A 25,780-nucleotide genomic window follows, 5' to 3' on the forward strand; every position below is an offset into this window, starting at 1 on the left:
AAGAGGTGGCACTCAGAGCCCTTTCTGTGGTCACTCAGGCCATCACCAGAGAGGACTCCATTTATCTTCCTGCAGTCCCAGACAGCCCAGGACTTGCTGGGCACGCACAGAGCTATTTTAAAGTGACAACACTACCTGGGACTACTGGAGGAGTGGGAAGGTGTGGACAGATCTGGATTATCATTGTAGCTCCTGCCCTGACAATTCTTACTGTTTATGGGACTCTGGAGGGAAGCTACAATGATCATCCAAATCTCTTCTATTTTCTGCTTTATTGGTGTCCTCAGGGTGCTGATATGAATGAAAGTTGTGACAGAGAACAGAGTATAAATCACGATTTAAATTTCTGTGTTGGCACTTTGCGATAAATAAGTGGGTCTTGGCTGTAGTTTGGGCACTCGGTCACTAAAAGGTTCGCCATCACTGATCTATACTTTTTCTAGTTTTTTTTTTTCACCATGATTTGTAATTCTTCCGCTTTAACCAATGATCATGAGTGCATATAAATGTTGTGTGGACATAAATCCGGAAACACTATGTTCTGGTGTCCAATTTGTATAACAAAAAATACTACATTTTCAATGAAATAAGCTAAAAATAGTCCTGTGTAACGACAATTCTTGAAGCTATTATTTTGCTAATTCCCCTTGTCATTCACACTTCAGCAGTTGCATCACTCGCAATCTATACATAGTGTAAGTGTCTGGAATTTATTGCTCCTCTTGTCTTCTTTGCTTAGGATTTCCCACAATTAAGAAGACCACCAAAGTAATTCCCCTCCTCCTATCTGTTGCCCTTCATTAAAGCAAATGGCAGTCAACTCAATCCCTCATTCTGTCAACTGCAGTCCTCCACATCTCCGTCTATGTGCTTTGATGATGTTTCAATCCCCTTTAAGATAAAGGCTTTGGAAAAGGTTTAGGTAAAGGCTTAGGAAAGTAGCTGATTAAAGTCGTAATTACACATTTCGATTTTTCCTCTTTTAATTATATCTTTTTAGGACTTAAAATAATAGAAATTGTATAATGGTAACCATTTAGTTGGACACTTTGCTTCCAACATACGAAATGTAATTTTCTACACACTACACTAATTTTTTTTTCTAGTCGGAGGAAGACATTAATGGGACACTTTAATGGGAAACTGGGACTTCCATGTAAACAAAGCTGATGGAAAAGAGATGTGCAAGTAGATTTTTAACATGTGATCATGTGTTTCTTTATGTGATCAAACACTGATAGAGCGTAGTCACCAAATAGAGTGCAGTCAGGGTATAACATAAAGGGGGTCATTTATCTTATCTCTGTTTGTTTTGGCTTGTTTTAGTTTTTTTCCATCTGCTTCTCTGGTAATTTATCAATCTCACTTTTTCCTTGGGTAACTGTATTTTTTTCAGATCTCATTTTGTGACATTTGTTACAAATTTGTCGCACAAATGTCTCTAGTCACTTCTTTCTATTTTCTTTTAAGTTTTCCTTAAGTATGGCTTCATGTGTAGTCACAAATTTAGACAATTTGAAATGATAAATATCATTTGCAACATTTAGCACATCGGGAATAGAAGATAAAAGTGTCTTACTGACGATAAACTAATGTCTGTCAGACTTTGGTGCACATTTCAAAAAGTCCCCAAAAAGTTGGAAAAATTTCAATGCGCCAAAAAAGTCTCCAAAAAGACAGAAAAATATAAAGATTAATGATCCTCAAAAAGTTAGTGGCCTTTATTTATTAAAGCCCTTGCACCATTCTTTGTCTGACTTTGCAAATTCTTTTGTGTCACAGCTGCAATATACCTGACACAACACAAAATTGTGCGCTGAAAGGGGGTTACGTTGCACAGTCGGACCCGACATCACATTTATCATGAAGAGTCCGACAGAATTGTGTTGCACACTCTGGGGGGGATTTACTAATTGTGCTGCAAGGACGACTGTCAGCATCGGAGATCAGTCTCGGCAAAGCACAGCCCGATGTATTAAAGTGGTGCACGGCTGTTAGTGATTACTGGGTAGACGGAATTAATCAGTCGTGCGCCAGAAAAATGCCGACAGTAATGAAGTGTGCGCCAAAATCTTTCATGGACTGCGCCTTCATTTTCCTCTCAGACCAATTTTTTCCTGGTCTGTCGTGCGCCAAACATTGCGCCTAAAAATGCCGTCAAAATACACATAAATGTGGAGGATAATGTGGAAATGTTAGGCCACACCCACTTGCGCCAATAAACGACGGAGGAGTCAGGATAGTCGGAAATATCTGTTCTTTCTGGCGCAAACTCGTTATAAATGATCCGCAACAGTTCTGTGCCAAAAAAAATTAAAATCCTGACATTTTTTTGTGCAGATGCTATAATGCAAGGGGCGGCTTATCGTGAAGAATGTGCACCACAATTCATAAATCTGAGGCACCCTGCATACTCCAGAGGCAAACTGATTATAGTACAGACTAAACTGTCTTTGATAAATGTGGTCCAATATTTGTAAAAAATGTTGAAGACTCTTGAAAATGGTGCATGTTCCCCCATTCCAGAGTTAAGCAAGAAATCTAACTGCCACTGTATCCGGGAAGCTCTGTGAGGCAGTCTTAAACGTGTTGGGTGGTCCTTATAATCTGCTACGAAGGACCAATGCAGTAAATGCTTAGTTCATTTTTTTAAAATGAATACTTTGATAAAATAGTTTGGATTTCATATCTGAGAAAGGGACTTACATTACTTACCCAAACAATGGAAGGAAGCCTCCTCACGACAAAAGAGAGAGCAGCCATCACCATTTACCTTGTTCATATCATCACATTCTTCACCTAAGTCTCTGAAAAAAATAGACCATATAAAAGTAAGGTTTGTTACACTACATATATAAATTAGAGGAAAACCTAGATATGTTCATGTCTGTCTGTCTGAGCAACGTGCATTATGTATATACTGGAAGACTGAACATAAGAAAGAGAGAGAATACCTTTCGTTGTTGGATAAATAGTCCTAAAATAAAACAAAGTGAACAAACACAACAACCAGTTTTCAAGAATTTACCTACAACCTATTTAGGCTTAGAAATATGTCTGTAAATATACTGCTCTATAGGAATAAGGTCTAAGTAGCATCAGAATTTATGAACGATAAAATGATTATCGAGAAGTAATGGAGGTGGAGTTTACAGTAACAAATCAGATTTCAGCTTTTTTTATTCTAGAAGCAGTTTCGAATTAGAAAGCATTGATCAGACTTCTCACTATGGACATATTGGGGCACATTTACTAAGGGTCCCGCGGCCGCATTTTCGTGGGGTTTTGCGAATTTTTTCATTTTGCGCTGAATTGCCCCGGGTTTTTGGCGCACGCGATCGGATTGTGGCGCATCGGCCCCGGCTTGCATGCAACACAAATAGGGGGGCGTGGGCGTTGGACAACCCGACTGATTCAGACAAACCGCGGAATTTAAAAAACAAATTGTGTCACAAGATCAGCACTCATACACCGGGAAGAAGAAGGTGAACTCCAGTGGACCTGAGAGGGGAAGCGACACATGCAGAAAATTGGACACAGGATCTTAGTGAATCGCGGCAGCTCCAAACAGAGGTCGGACAACGCACGGCGGGGATTGCGACGGGATGGGTAAGTAAATGTGTCCCATTATCCCTGTTTACTTCTAGTATAGGTATTACTTATATTTGCCATTTATTTGTAGATATAATTTTTGGCCTGTTATTATATTGTACCGTGTTACTTACTGAAACAATAGAACATAAATTTTTCTTTTTTGGGATAATTGGATAATGATATTGTGATTGCATTGAAGGTATCATACAAAGTAGAATTCATTATCATTGAGTAAATACATATCACTCTTTATTGTTGTAACATGAATTTTTCATACCATATATATCTCCATGGGTTCGAATTCCACTGGCCTCAAGGACATTCCTTCTGCTTATCGTTTTTTTATTTATCATTATTTTAGTGCAATATAATAATTTTCTTACTCAGGGATATAACATTTTAATGTGATATCTGGCACCCTTGCAGAAGGATCAGAGAATCCGAAAGGTGTGTGGTATTTATGCAAGGCAGTGTGTCTCTCAGCTAGGGTCTCCGGCAAGTCCCTCATCCCCCCTCCCTTTGGCTTACATCCTCCTCTGCTCTGGTGATGTGAGGGAGGATGAGGAAAATGCTGGAAGACATGAGCTTAGAGAAACACTGCCTTGCATGTATAACACACGCCCTTTGGGACTCGCTGCTTCTTCAAACAGTTAGGCTTACAGTTCATTTTCTGGGAATAGGGACTATGTTTTACTTTAGCTAAAACTGTGTGGACAATAGTTAGCATAGTGCCATGGGAACCTGTCATTAGATTTATTAGTGAAAATCGGGTTCCTTTAAAAGGAGTTTCCTTGGCTTTTAAATACACAACCTATGCAGTGGATAGTTTGCTGGAAGACTTGGTTCTATTACTTGGTATTCTACTTTATTGAAGTTTTTTCCAACAATGTCTGCTATAGGTGCACTATGGGCTAGACTATCAAATCCTCTACTCATCGCATGTTATCTTAGGGTGTTTTAGCTGCTGGACCTATGATAATCTACTGATTATTAGTGACTCTTTTACTATCAGTTACCAAAACATTGAACTGATATAATCTTGGACATAATTATTTTGAGAATTATTAGAAAAGAATTAGAAAACAGGATTTGGAAAAGAACATCCCTGCTCAAAGAGGACCTCAAACCATGGACTATCATACAAGATAAATGGCTACCTCTGTAACATGTCCCATCCTTTTAGGGCCTCTTACTTTTGGATTATTCCATCGCCGCAGTATCCATTGCCATGATGATAAACCAGTTCTGGGGATGGCTCGCTCTCTCCATTGGCAGTGACAGTCACAATCTGGTATTTGTAGACATGTCCATGATTTAGATCTCTATAAAACATAATGCCAAATCAACCAGAATCAAATGAATACCTTAAGAATCATAAAACAACTAAACCAGCATGTACATAAAAGCAGTGAGAATGACAAATAATACTTAATTTACTGTATATATAACATATTTTATACTCCAGAAAAATGCAAGAGACCCAAGAAGGACAACAGCCATATTATATGCTCAGAATGTTGTTGGCATCCCATCTAATGAATGGATTCAGCCTTTACAGTCAACAGCTGCATAAAATAAAACAACAGATGTGTGGCCATGCAATCTTTGTAGAAGCAGAATGGATTGTCACAGGATGTCTCCAATTTAATGCTCCCAATTATCATATTCCATGGAGAAACTTCCAAAAGCATGGTACAATTTTCATAAAAGGTTGTCAAAATAAGTTGACAAACTTGGACCACCAGTTGGTAAAAAGAATATTAATTGTAAAAACTAAGTTCTGGAATGCAACAATCACCACAACCTACAAAACTACAGATATATTGGCACAAAACACAATTCTTTAGTAGATAATGGCAGTAGATGAAAATTCTGGTCTCCTATTCAAACTCTGTAACAAGGCTGAAAACTATGGCACATTTTTTTAATGTTGGACACCACCATTCTGCAAGGCAAAAAATCCACTCCAGGCTCTCCTCTGATTGAGGTGAACGTTCCACACCTTAAAAGAAGCCACTGAGGAGCCTTCACTGACTCAAACCAAAGAGAATCCACTAGGAAGGCGGAAGGAGAGGCTGATCAGTGGCTACAATTGAGGAGTGGAGTGTTTGTCTCAATTAGAGGAGTGCCTGGTGGATTTTCTCTCCTGGGCCTGCCCTGTAGACCGGATCTGGATCTAATCACAATTTATGTGACCTACACTGGATAATAGGCACTAAGTCACTTGGCCATAAGTTTGGTAAGCCATAAATTTGACTCTTTCACAACCTAAAAAAGTTGAAGAAACCCACCTTGGAGATTAAGAATCTTATCATGAAAATTGTTGAAAATACAACTTTCTCTTTGTGTCCATTTGACACCTTGGTCCAGGCGCGACTGCTATGTATATGGCTCCATCAGAATATCATGAATTAGTTTTTGCCCATTAATAATAGGTCTATGATCTCCATGGTCAAAATCAAATATAATTTGAAATGGTCTAAAGTTCATTGTCATTGGACCTAGAATGCTCCTGAATTACTATTGTTTTATTGCCTCATAGTCAGTGGTCTTTCTTGACAGGAGACGGTTTTCTAACATAAATGATTGCATTCACTATATTTTGGTGAAGGAGAAACAATGCCATTCATGGTGTGGGATGCATGCAGTGACTTCACAATTGTCTGGAAACAACTTGATGAAGACAATTTCCTGGTACAGCAGGACAATGAACTTGTGAACAAAGCAAGGTCATTACAATTGTTTTGCCAAGTTTGCTGTAGAAACACTTTATGGCTGGATGTAAAGCCCATCATATAAGCTTTGAAAGAATTGGAATGCAAATTGTCTTCAACCTCAGTGATAGTCCTATGACTGAATAGAAGTGTCCTGGGAGCCACATTCCAAATTTCTAGTCACTTACAGGCAATAAAAGCAGCATAACTACTCCAGAGAGAGACATCCTCCAAGAACATATGGACATCATCTTTATTTTTTTTTACTTGTTTTCATTTATTTTCGTAAATCTACAGAGTGTAGAAGGAAATCTTGTGAAATGTAACCCGTCCACAAGGATATCTGCTAATGATAGACCCTATAACATTATTTAACATTTTTCTACATAAATTATTAACCTTTGCAATGTGTACAGTTGGTGGTTAACATAATATTGGCTGACCAGTACCTCTTCGATGGCCTCAATGTCGGTTTCCCACCATTGCCATTTTTTTTCTTCTGTTTGTGCTAGGAATGTCAAAGCATTGCTTAAACTTAGTACTATGGTTGAGGTCAAAGTATCTTGAGCTTACTATGGAGGTTTTTGTGCTCAAGGACTGCATACCTCAAGGGGTTCACTGAGGATTTGGGGACGGGGAAAGAAAGAGCAGAAAGGGATGCTAAGTTTGGTCATACAGTACATGATATCCATCACTGGGTCAACCAGAGTGGAATAATAATAATAATACTAATTCTTTATTTATATAGCGTACACAGATTACGCAGCGCTGCACAAGCATATCAAATTGGTCCCTGTCCCCATGGGGCTCACAATCTAAACAACCTACCAGTATGTTTTGAAGTGTGGGAGGAAACCGGAGTACCCGGAGGAAACCCACGCAAACACGGAGAGAACATACAAACTCTTTGCAGATGTTGACCTGGGTGGGATTCGAACCCAGGACCCCAGTGCTGCAAGGCAGAAGTGCTACTCACTCAGCCACCGTGCCGCCCATGGAATACTCCATCCTAGCATAAAAGTTGGGGTTCCTCACTATATGAGGTGCATACGCCTTTACAGACCAAAAAGTGCAGATGTACATGGGTTGTCTTTAATAGATCTCCCATTTCATGTAAGCGGGACATTCACATTATTAATGTTGATGGTAAGATATATAACATGAAGCTGTATTACACAGATACTAGAATAAGATATGTTGTATAAATATTCAATCATAATTTGTCCAGAACAGTAGAAAGAATCTGCTTCAACTACAGCATTGCCTAATTATTTTTCAGCTCACTCCTGTGTACTTTTATAGGGGTGTCATTTGGCACTTATATTGGCCCATTTTTATGCCCACATACAAAGACCCTTAAATGACATCTACCATCAGGTGTACTGATGGGGGACTAGTCCTACTTATAAGCTTGTGCAGAATCGTTCTTCTTGCCCCCAGTTTAGGTCACAGGAGCACCTCTGAGCAACTCATCTTATAATTTATTCACTCGCCCATTACTCTTACAGTTCCTCCTAGTCCCTGATGTCACCATCTTTCTTCAATGTGATTGGGCGGAGGAGGGAGGACAAGGCGGGACTGGAAAAGTAACGGTGGAGCGAATAATTTATAAGACGAGGCGCTCAGAGGCTCTCCGGTGACGTGAGCTGGAGCACCACAGACTGATTAGTATAATTTTTATAACGCCCAAATTATCACCAACATGGCGGCGTATAGGGTTAAAATTAAAAGAAATTATATGTAGAAGGATTCTGCATAAGCTTGTAGGTGGGAATAATCCCCCATTAGTAAATGTGATGGTAGATGTCCTTTATCAGAATGAGGGGTATTAGCACCTTTGTATACTCCCCTGTAACTTTTCATGCAACAACATAATTTTAGAACACTGAAAAATATCATCCAGCCATATGACCGTAAACAGAACGAGTGCATACACTGACTGAAAAAAAGAAAGAGATATTTTTCATCATTTTAATATTTTAGCATATTTTACAAACTGTGTCATTGTGGTACATAGCCTGGATCGGGTACTGCAGACAGTTGTTCGCCTTTATCTTGTGTATTACTACAGGTAAACAATAACATCCAGTATCTACTATGCTTTAGCCGGGATAATGAAACACACTGTTTTGGTTGTCTCATAGAGAATTTTTTTTTCCCTACTGAAATCGAATGCGCTCATTTAAAATGTCACTTCTATTTGCACAGCAGAGCTGATTGATAAAAGCATTATGTTACAACATCACGTTCAAGTTTTCTTTCTACTCCAAAGTGATAATAGCGGCTGCTTTCAATTTCACAGGATATTATACTCCTTGAGATCTATCTGCCTCTCTTTCCTCCTTTTCTTCCCCTCTCTTACTCTCGGGCTCCCTTGGGATTTTTCATTTTACGTTTACCAGAATCTCTTATTACAGCTCTGCTGAGGTCAGTTTAGGACACGGTCCAACATTTTCTCCCCTCCCCTTCCAGCTCTGCCTTTCCATCAGAATGGTTTTCATTACTTTTTGTCTCTTGTTTTCATAACAAAAGCAAATAATAATTAGTGGATGGGACGTTCTTGTGATGTTGTTTACAGAACAGGTGCAGGATATGATGTTTATCCGATCAGGATTCTTAGGAGAAGATCCTAGAATGATCAAGAAATCTTCTGAAAATAGGTTGGGGCTAAAATATGGTGTTTTAGAGTATTGATACAAGAGAATAAACAGAAACTGTGCAAAATCCGAGAAGCAAAATTGATTGAACATTTATCTGAGAAGCAACTACATGATGCGGATATCAAACTCACACTAAATCTGTGTTTACTGTTGACTTCCACCAGTTTTAGGTCTTAGATACTTTTTACATCTCATTCTCTGCTACATTTGTATGCAGTGTAAATAATCATCTGTGGGCTAAATAGCAGATCCACATATAACTGGATTACTTCCCTTTCACACAAACAAAAATAAAGCAGCTGTGTGCTACATGTACTCTATCGGCCGCATTTACTACAAGGGGGAATGCGGTCATCCATTTTATTGTCCATATTGCCCACCATGCCATACCGTGCTGCAAGCAAGGTGTAAAATATAGAGCATATCCTATTTTCTCCTGTATTTCCATTCCGTACACCCTTGGCAGGCACCAGCATCCGGCATACCCAGGCAAGTGCCAGAGCCCAGAGCTGCTGGGTGGGCCCACTCGCAGCCCCATCTCAGTCCTCAGCAGTTTGGCAGTGCCTGGGTGGTGTTGCTGTAAAACGGTGCTCCATGCGCTGCAGAACGCCAGCCTGCGTCTCTGCACTGTGTGGACAGGACCCTAATGAAGACAGCAGAGCGGAAACCTTGGACCTGAGGTGAGTATTACTTTATTTTTCTGTAGGAAACTCTATGGGGCACATTTACTTACCCGGCCCATTCGCGATCCAGCGGCGCGTTCTCTGCACAGGATTCGGGTCCGGCTGGGATTTAAGATGGTAGTTCCTCCGCCGTCCACCAGGTGGCGCTGCAGCGCCGAAAATAATCTTAACGCCCCGGAATGCACCATCCCATAGAAGGTGAAGGTGAGCGCTCCCCAAGCGACACATTTTCGGCATTTAAATGCGGCGGTTTTTCCGAATACGTCGGGTTTTCGTTCGGCCACGCCCCCCCGATTTCTGTCGCGCGCATGCCGGCCCCGATGCGCCACAATCCGATCGCGTGCGCCAAAAACCCGGGGCAATTCATGTACAAGCGGCGCAAATCGGAAATATTCGGGTAACACGTCGGGAAAACGCGAATCGGGCCCTTAGTAAATGACCCCCTATGTGTTTCTTGATACAAGCCGGACAAAAGATGGAAGGCAGGTATATATTATGATTTTTTGCTCTGCTGCATTTATAATTGGTGCATATTCTAGGCTATCTAACTATCTGGGGCATGTTCTTGGCTACTTTTATACTGGGGGCATGTCCTGGGCTATCTATATACAGGGAGCATGTTCTGGGCTACATATATACTGAGGACATGTTATTTACTAACAATACACTGGGAACATGTGCTCAATTGCCTAAATACTGGGGGTATGTGCAGTGCTACCTTTAATGGGGAGGGTAGGGGGAGTCCAGTAATCCTGTGTTGCCATGTTGTACTGCTTTCTAATAGATATGATTTGGACACAAGTTTTGTACTTTCCCAGAGTCACATTTGTTGGGCTCAGTGAAGCCCCTTTAAAAGTGAGTTACAAATATGTAAAAGCAAACTATATAGCATGAAAATATGCAAACATAAACTGGTCAATCATCTGCAGACTATCTGGCATTTTCAACAAAGATCTGAGACAGATGGCAGCTAAACTAGAAGTTGTTCCAAAAACAATGCAAATCCATCAATTATTGACTATGTTCTGAGGCTTCTCAAGCCAGTGAAGACAGCCAAAAGAACCAAAGCCAAAGACCACCAAGACAAATACACTGTTCAATATGTTAAAAATTATTACATGTGATGCTATTGTTGATTTATGAGCCAGACATCTACTCTTCTGTATGAACATTGTACATAGGACCAACATTTTTACTTACACAGTCACAAATAAGAGTTTTAGCTTCTCCTCATTTTAGAATTGTGGATCTGATGTTATTTACTTAAATGTCGCTGCAAACATCGGTATCTGTTAGCCGTACATAATACAGTCACTAAATAAGAATTTTGTGATGAATTATCAGCAAAATGCTTTAATTGGATGCGGCTGACCACTTCAAAACTGCTGCTGCTCCTCGGCCGCATTCTTAGATATTTTTGGATATTATGGGGGAGATCTATTAGGAGTCTATGAGAGCAGAACTGTTCTAGTTGTCCATTGCAACCAATCAGAGCTATGCTTTCCTTTTTTCACTGCTGTTTATAAAATTAAAGCTAAGCTCTGATTGGTTGCCATGGACAACTGGAACACTTTTACGTCAGACACTTCTGATAAATCTCCCCTTATGTGTTTAGCCAAACGATTGTTTATATAATGGATCATGTTCCTGTTGCTACATTTTACTGTTATCATCTTCTTTTCTGTGGTATTTCCCACTAAAACACTTATTTGTTTGCTTTTATGTAGCTGTGTATGCCTTGGCCGGCATTTATCAAAAGTAGTGCAAACTGTGTGACAGATTCATGAATTGTGGCGCACCTTCTTCATGAATCTGGGCCCCCTGCACTGCTCCGACAGAGTGCAACAACTTTTTTTAGTGCACCTTTAACAGATCGTGCTACACAATTCTGTCAGATACCGATTGATGAATGTGTCGCAATCTCCGACTAAGCACCGGAAGGACCCCTTTAACCGCAGAAATATCTGTTGCAACGGACATAGTGCAGCCACCACACTTCTATACATGTGCAAGCAGTTTCCATGTTCTTTCTAATGCAAAGTCTGTCAGAAACCAGGCGCACAGGCTTTAACCAATTCCCGCAACCTGACGTAACTCTACGTCATAGAATGGGGGTAGTTCCTGCACCTTTATGTAGAGTTTCGTCATGGTGATCGCATGGGCTCAAAAGCTGAGACTCTTCAATCACCGCCGGACCCACGTCTGGATCACGACTATCGCAATCCCGCCTGTTTAACCCTATAGGGATTTACCGACGATCGGCACTCCCTGTGCAGGGCACGGTGGTGGCAATCATTGCCACGACAACCCTGAGATCCTATGAAGGACCTCAGGGCTGCCAACAGTAAATATCTTCTAGATCATGCTTTTTGCACGATCTAACAGCGCTTATGTCAGCCTATGCAGAATGCATAGCCTCACTATGTAACATACTGCAATATATTAGCATTGCAGTATATTACAATGAACAAGTGATTTTTCACACATTGAGGGGTGTAGTTTCTAAAATGGCATAATTTGTGGAGTTTTACTCCTATATAGGCCACTTAAAGTTACTTAAAGCTGAACAAGTGCCTCTTAATAAGGGTTTTGGGGATTTTCCTAAAAATGAGAAAAATTGCACCCAAAATTCTGAACCTCCTAACAACCTAGAAAAGAGAGAGGATGCATAAAACCCTATGTCGATATAAAGCAGACATTTGGGAAATGTTAGCTATAAAGTTACTTGGGTGCTAGGACTATCTGCCTGAAAAGCAGAAAATTTTGAACGTTGAAAATGAATAATTTTTTGAAATGTTTGCCAGATTTCCATTTTTTTCATAACTAAAAACAAAAGGTATCATTAAAATTTTTTCTATTACTTTGAAGTACAATGTGTGACGAGAAAAAAATCTCAAAATACCCCGGATATGTTAAAGCGTTACAAATGTATAGCCTCCTATATTGACGCAGGGCAAATTTAAAAAACCAGGCCTGGTCCTAGAGCCCTAAAATGGCTTAGACCTGAAGGGGTTAATAAGTTTGAACCAATGTATACAAAAAAGGATTACATTTTTACCAATTTGGTGCATACAACTAACATTACCTTTAGCGATAAATCTGACCCATTAACTAAGTATTTCTGTTGTCCATTTCCATCATTTGAAAGGCCTCAGCTATCCCCAGCATCTGCTTTTCCAGTGAAGGCCATACAACTAGGTTGGCATGAGGACAACAATTTATGGCAAGCCACATTATCTCAGGAATTGTAGCTTCAAACTTGAGCTCCAAAATGTAAACCTTGTTGTAGAAATGACCCTCGATGGATTAAAAACCCTTTTAAAAATTGACTAATGCTTTGACATGTGGCAATTCTCTGTACAACATATTGACTGCAGCTTCTGTTTGAGGGAACAAAACGGCTAAAAACACTAAAAACTTGTAAAAACACATTTGTGTATTAACCTTACATGAGTTTTCCAGGGTGGATACTATCATGACAACAGGTAATCAAAAAACTGTCTGGAAATGCCCCAATTGTCTGGAGGGGCCCCAACTGTTCCAGATAATTGGGCCTATCCACAAAAACATCACCTTACTTACAATGAAGTGAAATATTGTAGTTTCCCAAGATACAGAAATGGAGGGAAAGATAATAGTATCAGAGTTTATATGGTTGAAAAAAGACACATGTCCATCAAGTTCAACCGAGGAAGGGAAGGGATTGTATGAGAAAGGGATTTAGAGGAAACAATTCTATATTATAATGTAACCATCAATGTTATTTTGCTTTGAGAAGGCATCTAGACCCTTCTTGAAGCTTTCCGCTGTCCCTGCTGTGACCAGCGCCTGAGGCAGGCTATTCCACAGATTGACCTTCTCATAGTAAAAAAGCCCTGTCGTCCCCGGTGATTAAACCTTGATTTCTCCAGATGGAGACAGTGCCCCCTCGTCTTTTTGATTTGATTTAATCTGGAACAACTTACCACCATATTTTTTGTATGGACCATTCATATATTTATATAAATTAATCATGTCCCCTCGTAGTCGTCTCTTTTCCAGGCTAATAAATCTAATTCCATTAATCTTTTCTCTTAACTGAGACCCTCCATACCCCATAACATTTTTATGGCTCTTCGTTGAACCCTCACCAGCTCCAGGACATCCTTTTTATGGACCGGTGCCCAGAACTGGACAGCATGTTCCAGGTGTGGCCGAACCATTGCCTTGTACAGTGGTAATATTACATCCAGATCCCGAGAGTCCAGAGCACTTTTGACAAATGACAAGATCATCTATTGCTTCTTGAAACTTCATGTGTAAGACCAGCTGGACCATCCATAATCAAATAGCTTCTTTTGTATTATACTCCACAGATAAATACTTTCCCCCTCCTTAGTTCTCTACATAGTACAAGTTCTCCTCTAACTTACTGTTACACTTACCCCTCCACAATATGTAATTTTATTGCAAATTCATCAATAAATTGTGTTTTTGTACACTGTACTAGACTGATGAGCCCAGTTCCATTTACTAGCTTTAGTGACTGGAGGAATTGCTGCAGTGTAACCCAACTCTGGAACGTTAGCTGTCCCTGCACTCTCAGCATAATCCTTACTGAATCTTTTCTACTTATATTCTAATGACAATGGGCATGTTTCCAGATGTAGGGGTGACATCATGCGGTATTTTTTACTGCACAGCAGCCCAATGCTGCAAGTTATTTGACACATTCATGGCTGAGGATCGTGTTGGCCATCTATCATGCGTTCCGGCATCCAATAAAACCTATAGGATGCTGTCATTTGGTGCAATATATTGAACCGTACTGTAAACCTCTACTAAGTGCGATATTTCTGAGGAACGTAGACTAATGCTGAAGCAAAGCTGCCAATGCTGCAGCTTATCTAGCGGATTCTAGATGCATGAAGAACTGGTGCTGACATTTGAGATTTATATTTCAATTGTATTTTTCATATTTAATTTTTATTATGTTTATTATGCGATAGATTGACAAGGCAATATCACAACTTGTCTACAAATTGAGAATCATAGCCTCTTTTGGATTCTGTTAATACAGGCAGTCCCTGGGTTAATTATAAGATTCTTTACGTTTGTACTTAAAGGACATCTACCACCAGGATGAAGGATTGTAAACCAAGCACACTGGGATACTGATCATTGCTGCCTGAGACTAAAGTAAAGCATCCAGAGAGCTTCACCAGAGGTCAAAGTAGGCATGGGTCTTCTGAAAGTCAGGGACTGCCTATATATAGTACCTTATTTCACATTGTATCTCATAGAGTTCATTATACAGAACCATATTGGATGCCAAGTGGCAAGGTGTCATGGACCTGTTGAAGAATGGATGATAGCTTGCTGATTTTGTGGAAGTCAGACTACTGGAATCCCGATCGATCCCTAGAAGAGAGACCTGCTTCCCCTTCATGCATGGAGCAACAAGTCATGCACATGTGTTACTACCGTATTTCATCTGGAACAATTTTTGGTTATCTTTAAAAATTCCTGAAGATTGAAAGTAGCAATAGAGTAGCAACAAGTCTACATGACCTGCTGTCAAATTCGAATGGGTAAGACAGGCTCTTGTTTTCAGAATAGGTAGATATCCTAGAAAATGAAAACCACACTTAATTGCAAGTTATCACCTATCGTGTACTCTAACAAAGAGATTCCCAACCTTTGGGTTTAGGAATAGTACATGTAAATCTTTCTGAGGGAATTTGCAGTTGTGAGGGATGTGTGAGGCATAAGTCACTACTTAAAGGGGTTGTCCGAGAGTTGTGAAAAAACCTAACGGTGGCCGGAGGGGGCTGCTTAAAAAAATAAAGATCTACTTACCTTCCGGCGCCCTGCTGTCGCTCCGATCTGGGCGCCATGTAAACAAAACAGGCCTATCTGACCCTATTTACAGCATAGTGTATGGGGGCCCGGAAGGTTGTCGGGTCCAGGCGGAAGCGGAATCCAGCACTGCTCCGACGGCCATGTTTGTTTACATGGCGCCCGGACCGGAGCGACAGCAGCGCGGGACACTGGAGGGCGCGGGAAGGTAAGTAGATCTTTATTTTTTTAAGCAGCCCCCTCCGGCCACCTTTAGTTTTTTTTCATAACTCTCGGACAACCCCTTTAATAAGGTAGTGGTGGAGGTGCCTTCTCTTCAGTGCCTGCACATCAGCTTCTGCTTTCTCTTTCTTCTGTGGTCCAGGACTTAATGCCATGGTAGAAAAACAACATGAGAAGGATCTATCTAATCACCCCTCTCAGCCAAGAATAGAAGATGAAAGTCAGGTTCAGTTCATACTTTATGTCTTTCAACAAAAACCTCCTCAATCCTGTGTAATGGATAACCAAACTTCTCTGTGTTGTCTGGTTTCTTTTAACTTAGGGTTTAGGTGGAATCCAAATGGACTATAGTGCAGACTGTACGACCCTAGGTGGTTTCCATGCCTAGGAGAAACCTAACCAGGCAAAACCTAGGCTTGGAAATGTGATTCACCGATATTTAAGTTTTTATTGTATGATACGAGTGTTTTTATGGCTTATTTTGTGAATATAGTAAATTATACAGTTGACTTTTATGTGGCTTGCACAACCCTCGTTCAGAAATGAGATAAGACAGAGGAGTTTGGTTATCCAGTACACTAGATTGAGGAGGTTTTTGTGGAAAACACAGTGTGAACTCCCCCTGACTTTCATCTTCTATTCCTGTCCCATAAGTACGATGGGAAGGATCCATCTTATGTTGTTTATCTGCCATGACATTGATTTAAAAGAATTTTAGCAGTGGTCATCTTACATCTTTGTACTTAACTTTTATGGAATTTTTGGAGGACTTATACCTAGACAGGTTGCTCCTCAACAAAGATCTCCAATGGGATAATTTCTTCATAGTGCAGAACTATACAGTATCTCCGCTGTCTAGACTATATGGGATGAAGTAATAAGAAACTGTTCTATTACACTACATCATTCAAGAGAACTAAGTGCATGTGAGTCAAGAATTTGGGTTAGGGTTTGAAACTCAAATTTCAGAAAGATAAAGGGGGCTGCAGAGCCTGATTTGTAAGGAATGTAATTTTGTTACTTTAACTTCAGTTCAAGTCTGAAACTCATTTACAATAGAAAAAAACTCTTCTTACGTATTGAAGCCTGGTGAAAGAATGTCGGAGAATATTGGGGGCCGTCTGTATTTTTTTTCCCTTTGGTTAAAGTCATCTCTTAGGAATTCTTCATAATTCAAACCTCACAAGAGGATTCTCTGTTTTAACTTGTTTGCCAGCCAAAAATCCCCTAAAAACCAGCGATTAGTAATTGTATGCAGGGAACCATATCTGCCCTAGGTTAGTGTTTACCATATGTTACTTAGAGAGAGCACAGGATAAGTGTTCTCCAAAATGATGCACCTGAGCAACAGACATGAAGAAGAGTTATGGCTGAAGCTGGCAAGTAAAGTTTGGCTAAGTAGTAACTTTAAATGTAACTTGTAAAGGACTATCTGGGACACTAAACCACCCACGGGTTCTTAAGGACCAGTGGTTTAGTGTCCCAAATAGCCCTGTATGATTTCTTTCTGTGGAAGCATTAACAAACCAAACATTTATACTCACCTAGATGTGAGTCAAATGAAGCACATCAGACTCACATCTGAAGAGCTCGGTGCCGGCACCTCCTCCTGCGTTGCTTCTATAAAGTCGGGATAATACCCCGGAGGTCTTGGAACCTGTGCGTTGCAGCAAAAGTTGCTGGCGTAGTACAACTCAGTTTTTTATGCACAACCACCATAGCTACGGTGCATGCGCAACAAAGCCAGCGTATCATCCCAACTTCATTAAAGCAGTGCAGGAGTAGGTTCCAACACCGAAATGTTTTGTACATTGCACCCATAGGTGGAACTCATACAGGTTGATTTGGGACACTAAACCACAGGTCTATAAGGACCTGCAGTTGGTTTAAGGTCTCAAATCGACCTGACAGGTCCTCTTTAAGCTGTATCAATATGTAATTGGGCATTTATAGACTTCTATGGGGGCCTACTAAACCTTTTTATGCCTCCATTTCTATACTTTGGATTCCGCATAAAATCAAATCTCATAGCACATTCCATTGAATACTAAATTATGGAGCTATTTCCGCCAGCAATGTTGTTTTGGATGGGAGAATCTCCTCGTAATATGAGAACCCACAACTCCATGGTACGGAGCCGCAGGGACTCCATATGCTACGGTCCCGATCCGCTGCATAAAACGAAGTCTCAAAAAGAATGAAGGTGAAAATTAAGCTGCCAAACCCTCTGGAGACATCTTTCTAAAATGAAAATCTTTTTCTTCTAACAAAAACTAGATTCAACTTCATACCAGACAAACCAAAAGAGTCCATCTGCGTCTACATAGAAAAATAAGATACTGCCTATAAAGCAGATACTTTGCCCTCCTGCAGAGAGACTCTACTAGTCTTTGCATATACTGTATCTTTTAAATGTTTTTATATATTGGCTGTACTGAATTTGCTTGGAGGCAACATAATAAATCTATTATTTGGCTAAAAGTGATAAGTAAAGGAAATTTTTCACTGTCATTTTGTGATTTCCCTTCCTGGCCAGCTCCATATGTGAAATTCCTGGATGTTATATGAAATCCCTTCACTATATTTATGATACCGACATAAATATATTGCTATTTCTATTGCAATATCTCAGTCGTAGTACTTTTTTGCACAAATATAATGAATTCCAATGCCACATTTCTGGATGTTAGAAAGTAGACAGGTAAAAATATGATTCTCAAAGGTGCTGCCACAAACTGGGTAAAGAGCTAATACGTCTTCCATGTGTTAAGTGTAAATTGTGAATAAAGCTTCTTGTCATATAGTGGAGCTAAACATAAGCCAAAATGCATTTGCCATTTTTTACAAAATTAAAGGGGTTGTCCAGCACTCACATGAAAAATCAAGTTTTCCCCTATCCATTCACAAGGTCTGCTCTATTTAGCTCTATGGCTCTGACGAAAATAGCCTAGCGCCATACTCAGCTATCTCTGTCTGTCCATGAAGCCCCAGAATGCATGTCAAATGTGCCACTCCATTTTTGGGGGGTACAACAGACCCTCGTTCTTATGCTCTGTGAGAGTCCCACCACCAAAAGCCCCACCAATCAAGGGGATATGATATGATAGGGGATAGTGGATAACTTGTTGTGACAACCACTTACATAATTGGTGTCCTTGGTCTCAGTTTGAAAACAGTGAGCAGATATAATTTTTATATTTCATGGCCAAGATCCCAAGGCATGGGTTTTGACAATTTTAGCTTAAAACTTTCCATTGCCCAGGCGTTACCTGTTTTAGTATTTTAAAGGAAATCTACCATCATAATCCATCATGATAAACCACTTACTCATAGATCCAGGCAACGGGATTGTGGTTATCTTCTTATATTTGTTATTCATAGCCTTCTTCCTAATTTTAGATCTGGATCTATGAGTAAGTGCCCCTGGTTTATCATGCTTGTTTTTTATGTTGGATTTACTTCAAGGTTTGATATGGAGTTGTACCAATATCTTACCCTCAGTTGGGCACACATCTTTATATGTATATCATAAAAGCATGAAAAATGTTTGGGCCTATGTCCAACTGGATCTCAGCATTCAATACAAGTTTGGTTATGTTCTATATAACACATAGGGCAAGCTATAAATTATGTAGTGTATCTCCCGTTTGCTGCCATTATGTTACTCATTACATGCAACTCCTAGGGCCTTTAATAAAGTAACACCTACCTGTCTATAAACCGTCTCTGTAGGCTGGAGGTCAAAGAAGACGTACCAGGTGGAAACGGTGGGTCTCGGAGAACGTTGTAGTTGATTGGTTTGCAGTCTGCACACAAGGGATAGTTAGGCACTGAGGTGATCATAGCAGCATCAATCTCCATTTGGTTATCCTTGGTGTAGATCTGAATGGCATATACTTCAACTTTAATGTGGTCTAACTTGATGGTCAAAGGAACATCACAAAAGATATTTTGAATGCCTAGAGATGAATTCTCCCCATTGACATTAAGGACTTTGACTTCAATCTCAGCTCCTTTTGTTTCTAGATCCGTAGATACGAATGTCACCCAAATTGTTAGAGTCTGTGGAATAACTGGGTACATAAACTCCAACTGCAGATAGCACGCATGTCCATCAGTGCAATCAGGAGGCACAAAGTTGCCATCTGCTCCAGGACTCCATGCTTGTACGCTTGTTTCACATGGTTGCTCAACATCGGGGCGTCCTGAAGTACACAAAATGATTGAAATCACAAATGCAGCATTTGCAAATAAATTTACATAATTAAACGGATATTAATTGCCATGTGGTTTTAATATGGAAACAGACAACAAATTTGTAAGTCTATAAAATTTATTTGACATCAAATATGGGAATAAGGATAAATCCTCAGATCAATAAATCATCCCAGTCATCCCCAAAAATCTGCTTAGCGTTAAGCAATTAAAAGTAGACCAAGGGAGGAGAGGGTTCAGCCTTTTTCTGTCTGCCTCAGTTCAATAGAGTGAGGAGACAGATCAACATTAAGTACATCTGATTGGACATCATAGGAGGAGGAGTCTACCCACCCAACAGGCATAGATAAAATATTACAAATATTCATATCTGTAATTCAGGTTAACCATCTTCCAAATATTCACAATGTTGGACATGTAAGCTTATTTTAGTTCTGTGCTACAGCTGTAGTCGTGGTTGACAAGATATGACACATTGCTGTCCAAATTTCAGATGGAAAGTTCTCGAAAGAGATTTCTAGCTGAGCTTGGTCTGGTTTCAAAGTAAAAGTCACATCTGTAATATTCATGCTCTCTTTATGTAGGAAGCCCCAGCTTTGTAACTATGTGGATGTTTTATCTTGTATTTTTTTTTTATAATTTTCCATCTTTTGTTCTGTAAAGTGAAATGTTTGTAGTTGCTTCCAAAAGCCTGTGCTATGTTGACTTTAAAAATGCCTTTGTCTGAATTCTATAAGTTTATTACACATTACTTGACTCCCTGCACATGACCAAAAGTGGTGAGGGAGCTGGATGAGTGTGGAGGAGAGGAGACTAACACAGGCATTTTGATCCTGGCACTTGTCTTCGCTAGTCTTGACACCCCAGTAATCACCTACAAAAGAGACCTATAATTAGTAGGCTGGTGCGTGGGGACACGATGTCCGATGCTCCAGGCTGCTAATTATGCGTGTCATCTCCCTCTTTAACGTGGGAGTGAATCCTCACCGCTCATGTGATGTCAATTCCCTCTCCAGATTGGGAGTGGGAGGTGCAAGGGGTGTGAATAATTAGCAGCCTGGACTGCCAGAAATCGCCTTCCGTCCTGCTTTTTATAACTCTCTTTTCTATATGATCCTGGTCAAGATTAGCGAAGACTAGCGTCGGGATCAAGATGAAGAGGAGCAAAGGTCAGTATTTTATGTGTTTATTTACTTTTTCATAAAGGAAACTGTTGCACCAGTGTTAAAGCCATTAATAAGCAGACATTGAAAAGAGAAATTACAAGTATGCAGATATGAAGGAATCAAGAAAACTACAAAGTACCCACTAGAAGAGATGAGCACACCCAAACTTTAGGGTTGGCCCCCTCCATTCGGCAGCTCCTCCTAACCCAGAGCAGCCAGTCAGGCAGCTATACACCCTTAGCAACTAGGCATGACTGTGATTTGTGTGTCTGCCAAGTGTCCACCTGGCCGATCACAGCCATACCTAGTTGCTGGTTGGCAAACACAAGACACCTACCCTATAGTTTGGGTCCCTAATTTTTACTCACTAGGTTTAGTGCAAAAGCTATAAAATCTAAGTATATATACTAAACTTTGACTTAAGGAAACAGAACCTCGATCCATTGAAGCTGAAGCCCACGTGACACACTGGGGGTCGCTGGCAGGCAATTAGGTAAACGTTGATATACTTTTATACCTTACATCTGGGTTATAAAATCTTTTTTGCAATTTTTATTACAAGGGCTATCGTACCGTGTCATCAGGTTTTCAATCTCAAATCCTGATGACAGGTTCCCTTTAAAGAAACCTGATGTAATACTGTAGCTGTCTTGTTTTTTAGCTTGTTTCTTCAGGTCTCCAATATACTTTTTACAATGAGGAACTCAAAATGGAATCCTATATTTAGATGCAGTGCCTTTGTGAAGACATGCTCCCTTACAGAAATAACTTTTCATGTAAAATCAGTATTCATAATGCCCCATCACTGCCAAACAAATGATATAGATGAATATAATAACTAAGCTTTCTGTTGCCTTTCTTACTTTCTTGCATTATCATTAAAGGGAACCTGTCAGCAGAAATTGACCCAATAAACAACTACCAGTATGTTGATGAGCAGATAAACACCTTCTAGATCATGTCTATTTCATTACCCAGCGTGGTAGCATCGTCTAGAAAATCTACTTTGAAGTGAGATGTAATTTGCTTGTATAAAGTCAAGGAGGTGGAGAGTTCAGCACTGAAGTCAAGCTTTCCTTACTTCAGAATGCCCCCTTCACTGTAATTGATGGTTCTACATCACTAACCAGATCTCTTTCATTCTGAAGTGAGGAGAGCTTGACATCAATACCCAGCTCTCCGCCTCCATGACTTTATAAAACCAATTTAATTTTAATTTAATCTACCTTCAAAGTTGATTTTCTGAATGATGCCACCAGACTGAGCAATGAAAGAAATATGATCTGGAAGGTGTTAATCTTCACAGCATAGTGGTAACGGTTAATTAGGTCAATTTCTGATGACAGGTTCCCTTTAACTACTGTAAATCAAATACAACGTAAAACACTTTGAAACAGATCTCCCAATAGTTTGACATCTAAAGGCAAGGTTCAAAACTTTCAACATCTCTACGTGTTATTCATTTCCACTATTTAGCAGCTAGAACACACAAATCTTGTTATTAGGCAAGTTACTTGTCTTCATTGATATACACTACTTTCATTCATTCCTCTGCTGCACATATTTTAGACAAGCAAAATATCAGCTGTATAAATATGAGGAAAAAGCATGTCTCAGACATTGACTGCTTCCCTTCATCAAACAGAAAATTTTAATATTGCAGACATTTTTCCTAAATGACATGATAATCTTTACATGGAAACTGTAGTGGGTTTATACACACAAATATTTAGCTCTGAAATGTAGGTAAATATCAGGAAAAAGCAACAAACAGATAGATAAGATGGATAGATAAATAAATATATAGATAGATAATCACCAAATAATGCTTAGTTAGGCACAGGCTACGTATACTGACTACAGAAATGGGTCTGATATTACCCAGGTATCAAATACAGGCAGTCCCCGGGTTACATACAAGATAGGGTCTGTAGGTTTGTTCTTAAGTTGAATTTGTATGTAAGTCGGAACTGTATATTTTATAAATGTAGCTCCAGCCCGAACTTTTTTGGTCTCTGTGACAATTGGATTTTAAAAATGTTGGGTTGTCATAAGAACCAGGATTTACATTAAAGCTTCATTACAGACACCTGTGATAACTGTTATAGCTGATTATTGTAGGCTAGGACTAAAGTACAATAAATTACCAATATCAAGAGGTCCGTTTGTAACTAGGGGTCATCTGTAAGTCAGGTGTTCTTAAGTAGGGGACCGCCTGTACTGAAAAAACTTTAAACTGCCCCAAAATTCTCGAGGAATCCCCTACTCTTCAATATTATTATTTTCGGCAGCCAATCAGAAACTCCTTAAAGTGAACATGTCACCAGATTTTACCACAGCAAACGCGCAGCCCCCTCAGGTAGGGTATGAAATGTCCTTTCTAGAATTCGCTTTTTTTATCTCACCTGTTTTCCTATTTAAAAAAATCTCCTCCAAAGTTATTTGAATGATGTTTATTTCACATGCTAATAAACTATAAATGAATATTCATTTAATCCTATAATGCAAATTGCTATTATAAAACCTAATGCAGTAGACTTTGTAAAAATTTACATTTGTATCATTCTCAAAACTTTTGGCCATGACGGTACAATTTTATTTACCTTCTGAACTTTGTACTAGTATCTGACACATAGAAAAAGAGAGATGTGATTATCAGATGCATGAGATGCCTATTCCACAGTCAGCCTTGCTACATATCAGTTCTTACAAATATGTGCCTGCCTTGCCTTTCCCCCTGATAACTTATCTACCTGTAGCTTGCAGCTTCTTTCTCCACAAAATGTGCTGTTTGCTGTCAGGAAGGGAGTGAGTGTCTGTGAGCTCCGTCCTGGATGCAGGGGGGCGGGACTAGAGTGCAGGGAGCAGAGGGAAAGAAACTCAGCTGCATGGCCGTCACAAAAAAATCCAAGATGGCGTCCCTAAGTCAAAAGTTACCCTAAGTCAGAAGTTACAGGGTCTTGTCTAGGGGCAACTTAAATTGTGCACAGCAGGACTGATAGAGGTAGGTTGGAATTATATCTGTAAAATGCTGTATTTTTGTTAATAACAGTGAATTAGAGAATGTGTTATTGTTTCTTAAAAGTATGAAAACCAGAGTGAAAGTCTAACCGGTTAGGTAACACACTCGGTTTACATCTCACTGACTGTTACTGTTTAGAGAAATGGGGCTCAGTAGAGTGGATAGGGCTTAATAATATTTAGTTCTACTAAAAGAAAGGCACTACAAGGAGGTTCCTACTTCAGGCTGCTATCTTGCGGCCAGACATATAGGGTGGGGATGCCTTTTACTGTTATAATTTGTCATACATTCTGGAATCCATTTTAGTAATGTGTAAAAACTTACTTTAAGCAGTAAGTAGGAAATAAGGTCTGGAAACAGTGTTATCCATGTAAGCGTGTGAGATATCAATATGAAATCTGGACAATTTCAAGAAGTCTATAACTAAAGATAAGGATCTACAACATAATACACTGTTTATTAAATGTAATTGGCCCTCTGCCAATCTCATTATTCGGAGGTCTATATGTCTAAGTCATCTATATCGTGACTGGTGCTGCTTTTACTTTGATCAAAATATTATTGTTTCTAAAGAATCTTTGGTTATTGTTAACAAGAGTCTTGGAATTCCAAGGGAACTGTATTATGGATTTCAGCCAATGGAGTAATAAAATGGATCAATATGTCTGAGGAAGCTAAAGATAACATTGTACTATGGTGTGGAGCCTTGTGACTAAAGTAGAATATTAGCATTTACAAACGTCGGAAATCGTGTTTCATAATCTAAAGTTGGTGCCATCAGACCAGTAAACTGGACAGCCGAAATCATGATCAGCGCGGTAAACCACGTGTCAACATAATGCGACTTTCCTCCGCAGACAATCTGACATGATATTGTATTCAGTTTCATGCTGTATTTATTCCAGGAACTGAGAATACACATCTCTAACCTTGGCAACAATGTCATCGGCACTAACTGTAAAATACAAGGAACATTCCAGTAATCCATCATTTGGCAGATTATTATTTTTCATATTATTGACATTAATCAACCCATGAGATTTTCCGCCTGACGTTTAGCCACTTGGGTTTCTCTCTTAGGATCTGGAAAATTCCAGATCAGTGTATAATTTCAGATTAGAACAGACTTTTGGATTATTTTTTTGTGGAAACCAAGCCATCAAGTAGCAGACTAAAGGAATTTTTCTGTATAGCATTTTGTGGCAGAATATTTATTATGTGTCTAATCCATTCACAGATTCGCTGTTCTGTACACTGAACATATGTTGGTTATGAATAACAATGGAACAAGGGAACAAAATGTATTTTTTGGTTCCCTCTCGCTCTGCCTCTGTCATCTACTCATGAGCTCCGAGGTGGGCACTAACCACTATTACGTTCTCCCACACACAGGAGCGCTGCACTCTGTCCCTAAACCCACATTTCTATGCCTGCTTCTAATAAACTAGCAGAAGGTCCTGATCAGTGTCCTGGGTGAGAATCTTATGTTCCCCAGCCTAATTAATACGACAATCATCTGCTTTTGCGCAAGCTGTCTGATGTCGTACAGAAGACCTACCGCGCTTCACAGACACAGCAGATTTTTTTTTTCCTGCGGAAACTTTATGCTGCCCTCTGGTTGAAATGACATATTTTCTAGAAGAAGACTATCTAGGCACCTTTATGT

At 39.7% G+C, this 25,780-nt stretch overlaps 1 protein-coding gene across 1 annotated transcript in view; it reads right to left on the reverse strand.

Annotated features, from left to right (window-relative positions):
* Positions 1-25,780, reverse strand: part of PAPPA (pappalysin 1) — a 192,670-nt gene that overhangs the window by 81,481 nt on the left and 85,409 nt on the right. The window contains exons 7-9 of the mRNA XM_072125355.1: positions 19,421-19,916; positions 4,788-4,916; positions 2,716-2,807 (exon numbers count right to left, since the gene is read on the reverse strand). Coding sequence (XP_071981456.1) covers positions 2,716-2,807; positions 4,788-4,916; positions 19,421-19,916 — 717 coding nt within the window. The remainder of the gene's footprint in view (positions 1-2,715; positions 2,808-4,787; positions 4,917-19,420; positions 19,917-25,780) is intronic.

Source organism: Engystomops pustulosus, chromosome 9 (genome assembly GCF_040894005.1).
Source record: "Engystomops pustulosus chromosome 9, aEngPut4.maternal, whole genome shotgun sequence".
NCBI lineage: Eukaryota > Metazoa > Chordata > Amphibia > Anura > Leptodactylidae > Engystomops > Engystomops pustulosus.